The sequence below is a fragment of the Phaeoacremonium minimum genome (genome assembly GCF_000392275.1).
Source record: "Phaeoacremonium minimum UCRPA7 unplaced genomic scaffold PA7_03_scaffold_521, whole genome shotgun sequence".
NCBI classification, from domain to species: Eukaryota; Fungi; Ascomycota; class Sordariomycetes; order Togniniales; family Togniniaceae; genus Phaeoacremonium; species Phaeoacremonium minimum.
Window position 1 is genome coordinate 17,630 of NW_006921423.1, and position 10,227 is coordinate 27,856.

Consider the following 10,227-nt stretch of genomic DNA (forward strand, 5'->3'; position numbering starts at 1 on the left):
CCGTCCCTCCCAACACACTCATCATCATTCATAACTCTCTTCTCGCCTACCTCGTATTTCATCAGTCTCTGTAATTTTTATCACCTTGCGCAGCAAGCCGACTTGATTCATTCATCTGTATTACACCTTGACGGAGGTCTCACCTTGCGGCTCTGCTTCGCCGCGCGACGATCTCGCGTTTAAATCTATCCTCACACTCACTCCCGTACTCGACTCATTCAACACTCGAGAGATGTCGCAAAATGGCGTCCCTGAGTAGTATCTTCAATCACTTTGTACTCCCCGTGAGGCTGCCGGGTCGCCCCGACGAAAACCCGGAAGCAGTCAGCACAGCTATTCTCGCGCGGACCTCAAAGGCTTGCCAGCTTCTTCGCAAGCTCAGCAGTGAAGGCGAAGCGGGAACATGGTCCACTATTGAGCGATCTCTCTATTCGTGCTATGGCATAAACGAGAAGCGCATTGATGCGGACGCCTTGTTGCAGAAATGGGCAGACCTGCAGCTGGACGACCTGCTCATCCTACGTATCGCCGAGCACAATGCTGCTTTACTGATCCGCCTTGAAGGCCGGTGAGTTCAAACAATAATTGACATGCATTGTACTGACCAAATATCTGATGACCATTTCTCACAGCGACGATGAAGACGTCATCGTCGTCTTTGAGGTCTTCGAGACATCTCCCTGCGCGAAGGACGTCCTCGCTGCTGATGCTCTTCTCTGGGACTTTCCTGGACGCGCAGTCGAGATTCCCCTGAGCAAATTCGAAAATCCTTCCTTCCAGTACAGCCTTGCGACTTTCCTTGAGCAAGCCTCCGAAGAACCTCTACAGCGTTTTGCCGCACGTACAGTCAAGGCGGGGGTTAATGTGATTGAGAACCGAGATACCACCGACCCAGGCCTTATCGTCCAATTCCTCATGCTCTTGCTCGAGGCAATTGGTCACCCCATCACAGTGCCCATGATCCGAAAACGAGTCAGAGATGACGTGCATATCCAGCAGTCCGAGCAATCACAGCTTCCGTGGCGACGAGACCCGTCCTGGCTCACGTTGCGGGTTGCCGTCCAGCGCCAGCTGTTCTTCATCCTAGGATATGAGCGCGGTCGAGCCTGCTACAAGTTTCTTATCTGCGCTATGCTCGCGAAGCTGTTGGAGGACGGCGTTGGAACGTTCGCAGCGGAAATTTCCATCACTCTCAGGAACAAGCTGTGCCGTCGTCTTGCAAAGCTTGAGATGGAGAGGGAGCGAGCTACCAGAGATGTCGCTACTCTCTATGAAGAACTCTTCGCGTCTGTTGGTACCTTCTGTGAGAAGATCATCACTGCTTCAACAGAGAGAGTCGAGGATGCCTGGGCACATTACAAGAGACGAAATACACGTCAAATTCCCAAGCTTCCCCAGCGCGCGGATGAAAAGTCTCTCATGCTATCTCTGCCCAGAAGCGGCCCTTATCTTCAGCATCTACTGAACACGCCACAAATGAGTCGTACAGGATATGGATCTATTCTATTACCACCGATCAATGATGGAACAATCAAACAAGTACGGATGCTTGCGGATCGTTACTTCCAACTTGCCAGATTGGAAAACGAGATTCAATTCGAGGACATTTCAGAGTATGAAACGGACACACTCTGCCAGAACCGTTGCGTCAAGCTCGCCGAATCCGTGACTGAACTCATTCAGGCTGGTCATGGTGTTTACAAATCAAAGCCAGATCAAATGGGCGTCTTCCTGCTCAGGGTTTTCGAGCTGTGGGCTAGCATGGACAAGCGTGCGGTCCGAGCCTGTCCTCTCCTCGGACATTATCATCCGGTTTTCACACCCGACGCGCTCGATGTGCTGCAATTACCAACAATGTCGGACATGCTACGCCTCCAAACTATTCAGCGGTATCTCAAGAGCCGATGCGACAACTGCGTGTGGAGTACACAGACCATCTTCAGCGATCCCAACTCAGCCTGCTTCGCCGTCATGTATCTCAAGAATTTCGACGTGGATGACGAGATGGCAGATTTGTTGGACGAGATAGAAGATGATTCTCACCAATCACGGCAAAACAAGGAGCGCGAATGGCGGAAAGCTTGTGAAAAGTATGATAACTTGAGCGAAGAATACGCATCTAAAGCCTGTACCTGTACATTCGATGCTGACGGTCAACGCAATATTAATGACTGTAGGAGATGTTTCCTGTGGCGCATTCGTAATCGGATAAAGATCGACATCCACGAAGACTTCCTCCCTGTTAGCGCAACAGAGAAAGCCGCAGTGGTGTTTGAGCTTATCATTCCTCGTTTTATTCAAGCATATCGAAATGCGACATGGATGGTCTTCAAAGATCTGGCTCATCCAAGCGAGCCGCTCAAGTCCTCTGCACCGCAGATGTTGCTGAAGAATTACCGTCAACTTAATCCATACATGTTGACAGCGTCTCACGGCATTTCTTTGGCGTCTGAAAAGAAGTCATTTCTTGACACTCACTACAGGACTGTGAAGATGAGAGCTGACCTGGACGACATTCTGTTGCCGCTGGCACTCGAGTTTCACTATTATGACCAGGCGTCATCCGTTTGGATCAGTGACTACGAGCGGCCTATTACATTTCAACATCTCTGCGGCCTGCATGTCCCTCAATGCCTCACAAGCTCTGTCATTGACATGCCATCACATCCGCCTGCAACCATCAACGGCCCAACTTCATATGAGACCATTGCTAGTCAGACCAAGTGTCCGCCGGATATGTCGGTGCACGACTTCATGGCACTTCAACGACTGCTTGCAGGCACTAGCAGGCGCTGGATGACAATGCTGGTCGAGCTCGGATCCTCAAACATCAACTTCAGCGCTGAGGATACAATGTATCTGTTCAACTCCTTGGTACTTCAGGCGGGTCCAGCTCATCACACTGATGATGTATTGAGAGACGTGCACATCGTCTTCAACGACGGATTGTTTTGCCAACGGCTCGCCGAGCAAGTCGAGAAGCGCCTGCGCACGATCAAACCCAACTGGCGTGAGACCAACTGCATGGAGCTCCTGCTAACCATCATTCTGCGAATCCACGACCTTACGAGTGGGTCGACCCGAAAGAATGCACATCGACTACTGACTCTTGTTCGTGAGGCCACACTTGAATGGATCACGCGCCTTCGCATCGAATTCAACCATGCGACGGATGAAAGTGCAGCCAAGCGAGCAGCGACATACGGCTTCTGGGCTGCCCTCCTCTGCCGACGAACATTTGCAGTCTTCACTGCCTCCAAGGCTCCGCTCCATTCAAACGATCTGTGCTCATTCATCGAGGCATCTATTGCCCTTCAGGAAAACTTGGTGGTGGACCCGACCACACTTCCACCATACTTGGCAAGCATGCTCATGAGGGACATGAAGCTCGTCTATCATATTCAAGGGGTTCTCAGGAAATCCATCACATCCAACCTTCACAGCCTTAGCAATGCTCTCAACAAGACCTGGTCCGGTTCTCATGATGCGCCAGGGAGACGACGGTTTTCTGGCTGGGAGTTTCTTGCCAGTCCCCATGAGAACTGGGTCGTTGCAACCATGACCTCTGAAGGGAGCAGCTTGGTTGGACGGTCGGTTGTTCATTATAATTTTCTCGAAGGGCATCTCTTTGTGGACGGCAAGCCGTTGGGTTCACTGCCCCATCAGGTCAGAGAAGCTCCCGTGGTCAAGGAGCTATTTGGGGACCAGCACCTTCGCACATATCCGTCGTACCTTAGTGGCATGGACCACCAGCTGGCTTACCAAATGGCTGGGCACGAGGTCCATTTTGGCCGCCGCGGCGACGATGTGATCATCCGAGCCGTGACTCCCAACGGCCTCATGGAACTCGTTCCCCGCCACGTCTTTCGAGGACCCACAGACTTCGATTTACCAGCGGAGCTGATAGATGACTGTGTTCATTGGTTCAATCTGTATCACAAGAAGCTGGAGATTCGAAGAAAGCCAGAAATATGGAAGACTAGGCAGGGTGACTGGGTGTTCGACTTCTACGCGCGCAAAGCGATACGCCGTCAAGTAGTCCTGGTCGATCCGCAATCCGAAGTCTGCAAGCAAATCCATGCGATATTTCGCAATTTCGAAGATCCCCAGCACTTGACTGTATATCAGCCTGCTGGAGGCCTCGCGGTGGAGCTTAAACGACTTGATCTCTCATTTAGTGTTAACCGTCGAGGACTCCTGGAAATTCGACAGATGTCGGCGGAAATTGACCCGAATCAAGATGCGGGAACATTATATGGATTCGAGAGCAAGCTGGTGTTGCGAGACACATTGGATAGCGAGAGGCGAAGCATCCTCGCTAAGCTGGGATTCCCTTCTTATGAGCTGCGCGGCATGCATGTCAGTGTTTGTACCAACGGCAGTGGCTATGGCAAGTTCGAGATCGACCCAGTTCTTGGGCGTCTTACATGTCCACCAGAGCCACGACTCCTATACTCTAAGGCCTTGTTCCATGCAGCAACATCATTTGTCCTCCCAGATCCTCTCACAGGATGCACAGGAGCGGAGGAGGCCTGCCACCTGCTGGATTCAGGACTCTATCAGCCCTGGACGACTATTCATGCCAGGAATGTGCCCCTTCTTCAAGCAATTGAGCAGTTAAGTCCTACAAGAGTGTACTATCCAAAGAACATGAGGATTCTGCAGACAGTTCGGTGGCACGCGGAGCAAACAGCAAGCATTCAGCATGATTGCTACCGCCCTATCATTCGAAGGATCTTGGAGAAGTCTGACCGGCTCAGTGTTTTCGACAACCAGAGCGCCACCAGCACTGAAGATGGTGGCATCTCCGACCAGCATCTAGGACATCGAGGCGAAGTCCGCCGTGGATTGTACGAACGCGGTTTAACAGACGCCAGCTTGCAAACTCGAAAGCATGACGAAGTCTACAGGCCTCGTGACCGTTATGCCGTCTCTCGCGAGGCCAAGAATGTCTTCCAGACGGTTCAGCTCCTCCAGCAGCAGCCATTCACAATACCGACTTCAATTAACTTTGTCGAGGTCCTTCGAAGCTTTCCGGGAAACTTCATTGGTGGATTTCATGCCCAAGCTGACGGCTTCACGGGATCATTGAGCAGCGGTATTGATAACGGTCTAGAGGAGCAGTGGGGCAGCCTGGTGAACTTCTGTCGTATGACAAATCCTGAGGGTATTCACAAGGCCATGTTCAGATTGGGTCTTCTGTCTTTCTCCGAGAAACAGGACATGGCTGCAGTTCGGCTGTTATGTGGGTTCGTTTTGGTGGGAGACTTGAAGCGACTCGAACCCCCGCCGTGTGCATCTTTCGAGGGTTTCAAAGATTACATGCCGCCTTCTGTGGAGCACATCTCCAAGTTCATCTGCACCGAAGATGCCATAATCAAAACCGCAAGAGGACGCACGCCGAAGACCTCGGAAATCAGTCGACGCAGGACTGAACGAGTGTCGCTCGCGAAGTTTCTTCTGAAGCAGTGGCCGACAGCTGCTCCTTCTTTCGAAAAGTTCGAACCCAGTTTCCTAGACATCGATGAAGTCATGGAGAACGTGGGCAATGAATGGTCACGCCTTTATAGCAACGCCTTGTTGCTAAGTTATGCGAATGAGGTTCAAGCGATCCTGGCTCATTACGCAGGCGCGATTGAAATTTCGAAGCCGTCACAATGGCAAGCAAGGCCAGATACTTGTTACAAGACAGCCCGAGAGAACCTTTTGCCGTCTTTCTCGCAAGAGCTGCTGCTAAAGAGCATGCCGTCCTTTCCTGAAAGTACAGCTATCGTCAGCAATGAGAACCTTCGCATACCTCAGATGGTTTTTCAAGCGAACACAAAGCTGCCGCTAAATGGAGAGACTTCTTGCAATGAGATACACGAGCTGGAGTGCATTTTGTCCTCTTTTGTCAAGTCACCAAAGCCTCTCTGGAGACAGTATGGAGCCGATTTACTCGAAAGCGTTGCAGCGTTGCACAATGTAAAAGCGCAGGGCAAAGAGCACGTTAATGAGCCGTCAATGGATGAAGTATTCCAGCAAATCCGCACGACCCGGAACACGCTCCATAAGCATTTGACTTATCTACGCATGACACTTAGTGGCAATGACGCACGATTGAGATGGCTGGAGTTGGCAACCATGGGGCCGCGCATCACAACAGTGACAGCCCTTGAGCAACTGCGGTCAAGTTCACATTGCAAGTTCGGCAAAGGCATGAAGGAGTTCATAATTCGTTATGGTGTGATTGTCACAAGCCTCCAGCGGCTCTTGAGGATCAGAAAGGAGCAGATGAAACGCGACTGGGTGTATGATCCTGAAAAGATGAAAGAACAGTGTCGAGATACCGGACACACGAACTGGAATCCCATGGAATACCCGGACTGGCTGCTCCTGGAGATTGAAAGCAATCTGCTCATCCGCCCTGAGCAGGTTGATGTCGCCAAAGCCATTATCAGCCCACAGTCTGGTTCTAACTCGGTTCTTCAATTGAATATGGGAAAAGGTGAGTGCTTGTTGCGCAATTATCTTTGGACCACTGTATATGATACTGAGACCGTTGTTTTTACAGGCAAAACTTCTTGCATTGTTCCCATGGCCGTCGCTGTTCTAGCCGATACGAACAGCATATGCCGATTGATTATTCCAAAGGCACTGCTACTACAGACAGCACAAACTCTGCAGTCGAGGATTGGAGGTCTGGTTGGGCGGGAGTTGAGGCATGTTCCATTCTCCCGTCGTACCCCGACAACCATGGACATACTGAAGCTTTACAATGACCATCACACAAGCATAATGAGAAGTTCCGGCATCATTCTCGCCATCCCAGAGCATATCTTGTCATACAAATTGAGTGGCTTTCAGCGCTTGGCCGACGCTAAGCTTCCCGAGGCTCGTACGATGTTGAAGACTCAGTCTCAGCTGACCGAGGTCTGCCGGGATGTACTCGACGAGTCTGACTTTACGTTGGCGGTGAAAACACAGCTCATCTACCCCAGCGGCCAATTATTGCCCCTAGACGGACATCCTAGTCGCTGGATTGTTGCACAGAACCTGCTATCTCTCGTTCAAGATCATCTGTCTCAACTCCATAAGCGATTTCCGCGTGGGATTGACGTTGTCGAGCGACCTCAGGGTTTCCCCGTAATTCATATCATTCACGCGGACATCGAAGACGCCCTTCGCAAAGCGCTTGTGAAGTCAATTTGTGATGGCGGCTCATCAATCGTTAAATTACAATATTCCTCCCCACCGACCTTACGTCAAGAAATTGAGCGCATCCTGACTGAGGAGGACCTTGAAAGCGAGGTCTTCGAGAGAGTGTCAAAAATGCTTACGGCCAAATCGTCGTTCTACAAGAATATTCTACTCGTCCGCGGTCTTCTTGTAACTCGCATCCTGTTCCTCTGTCTCAAGAAGAGATGGAATGTCCAGTACGGCCTCCATCCGACGAGAGTTCCTATTGCAGTTCCTTACGAGGCGAAAGGTGTGCCATCGGAGCAGGCTGAATTCGGCCACCCTGATGTTGCAATATTGTTCACGTGCTTGGCTTTTTACTATTCTGGTCTTACATTGTCACAATTACAAGAGGGCCTTGGACATGTCCTAAGGTCTGATGATCCCGCGTCCGAGTACGACCAATGGATCTCCGGATCGCGTTCATTACCTGACTCCCTCCAGCACTGGAATGTCATCAATGTTGATGATATAGGTCAGGTCGAAGAGCTCTGGAAGCACCTTCGTTACGATCAGAACGTTCTCAACCATTATATGAATGTTTTTGTGTTTCCAGCCCACGCCAAGCAGTTCAACGTAAAATTGCAGTCTTCGGGATGGGATATTCCCTTGTTCTCCCTGAACGCTAAGAAGGATCTTGCCAGAACCACGGGTTTCAGCGGAACAAACGACAACCGAAGACTTCTGCCTTTGACGATCAGACAGGACGACCTACCCAGTCTGAGTCAGACCAATGCTGAGGTGATTACGTATCTACTACAACCGCGCAATCGTAGATACATGGTTGCGATTGATCCCACTCAGCGGCGACTCACAGAAGAAGGGCTACTGGCCATGCTGACGAAGGAGAAGATCCGCATTCTCGTCGATGCGGGGGCTTGCATTCTCGAAATGCCCAACAAGGCTCTTATCAAGACGTGGCTCAAGATTGACCACGCAGCTCAAGCCGCTGTTTATTTCGACGAGAACAAAGCCTGGGTCCAGTATCGAAAGGGACGGGATCCTGTCCCTCTTCTCGCCACACCTTTCGCTGATAACTTGGAGGGTTGTCTGGTCTATCTAGACGAGGCTCACACCCGTGGAACTGACCTGAAATTCCCACGCGAAGCACGAGGGGCTGTTACCCTTGCTCTTGGACAGACCAAGGATCACACTGTGCAAGGTAAGTCTCACGGTTGTATAATTGGTATGATTGCTGATCAAATAGCCGCCATGAGACTTCGTCAACTGGCGACATCGCAGTCAGTCGTTTTTGTCGCGCCACCGGAGGTCGACCAGAGCATCAGAGATGTGTGCAAGCCGAAGAAGAGTGAGACGATTGACTCATCGCACGTTGTCCGCTGGCTGCTGGAGCAGACATGTCGAGGCAACGAGCAATTGCAGGGCCTGTATGCCTCCCAAGGATTCGAGTTCTGTCGACGAACAAACGCTCTGTTGCAATATCCAAAGTTTGCCATGGATAATGCTCAGGGGCAGGCCCTGCTCAAAGTACATCGTTCCCCAGAGCAACTGACCCTTCAGCAACTCTATGGCCCTAGTCTTCACAACGATCGCCGCGACCTAGTCGAGATTTCACATGTAAGCTTCGAAAGATTGTGAAAGAACTCAGCAATCAGAGACAGTCCACTGACGGCATATCGGCTGGGCTGAAGTCTGCGATGGAAGAGGTCGAGCAAGAGCGAGAGGTTGAATACCAAGTCGAGGAGGTCCGGGAGGTCCAGAAACCTACTCACTACGAAGCCTTGAAATTCAAGAAGCTGCATCCTGTAATCTCTCGCTTCGTAGCGACAGGAATTTTGAGCGGACAAGAGGGCTATGAACATGCATTCTCATGCCTTGGACATACCTGCCTCGGAACGCAATGGAAGCTACAAGCGACCGGGTCCAGACTCTTCGTTTCGGCTGAATTCAGGAGGACCGTTGACTTGGGACCTCACAGAACCGACGACAATTATTTCGTAAGTTCACATGAATCATATTGCTTCATCACCACGTTTGCATCTAACTAACCCGTATTACAGAGACCCGTCGAGTGGGTTCTCTGGAGCCATACAACACAGACGGCCCTGGTCGTCATCCCCGAGGAAGCGGAGAAGCTCATCCCGGTCATTCGAGATTTCAAAGAATCACAGGTTCAACTGATCGTGTATGCCGCACCAACTACGAAGAATATGCGACATTTCAATTCTTTGTCCTACTACTGTCTACCTCACAGCGAGGCTGGCTCGCTAATCCCAAAGTGGTTGTCCGCAGAGCTGGGCATTCTCGGTGCACGGCTCTACTTTAATCTTAACGAGTATACCGATTTGACGAAGTACCTGAGACTTGCAAGTGGGGGGGATACAGTGTCTGGCGGCATTGACCATGATTCAGGCGACACAGCCGCGATACCTGTCGAGAGTCTTGCCGAGTTCTTGATGGAATGGCTGTCGATTCGTCGAAAGGGACAGGATATAGCACAGACCCCAATGGGCTACGTGTGTCAGGGAAAACCTCTGGATGGTTCTCATCCTTTCTTTGCTGAAGCCCAGGACAATGGTAATGAAATTGATGCGGTCCTAGCTGCGAGAATTGCTACACTCACCACAGAAGATGCGGTCAAGGATACGGATTCAGAGAGTTCAGACTCTGAAGACTCGGAATGATTATGAACTATTCTAATACCTAACGTAATAATATACTCCTTTGCTTCCCGAAAATTAGGGCTTCCCTGGGTGATTTGGCTCAACTACTGCATATGTGATGTTCTTCCGCATCTATAAAAACTATATCGTGTTGACTACTCAACCTACTACTGCTCGTATATATCATACCCCAGTGCTGACACGCAGGGAACTTGATGTTGATTAAGATGCATACTCTCTAATAGGTCGAGGATCGAATTGTCTCGCTGCGTAGTATTTGTACCGTTTGGCGTGTTGAAAGCGCCATTGCTTGCCTTTCCAGATGAACACGAAGGCAAAGAGTAAAACTGCTGTGCCAATGGCTCCGATTGTGTTGAAGACATTT

General features: G+C 50.6%; 1 protein-coding gene across 1 annotated transcript; it reads left to right on the forward strand.

Annotated features, from left to right (window-relative positions):
• Positions 1 to 242: 242 nt before the first annotated feature.
• UCRPA7_7395 (hypothetical protein) lies at positions 243 to 9,863 on the forward strand (the record flags this gene model as incomplete). The annotated part of the gene is made up of 6 exons (XM_007919926.1): positions 243 to 568; positions 633 to 2,090; positions 2,484 to 8,380; positions 8,465 to 8,606; positions 9,158 to 9,176; positions 9,240 to 9,863. The coding sequence occupies 6 exons, from the start codon at positions 243 to 245 to the stop codon at positions 9,861 to 9,863; spliced, it is 8,466 nt and encodes a 2,821-aa protein (XP_007918117.1).
• Between the last annotated feature and the right edge of the window lie 364 nt (positions 9,864 to 10,227).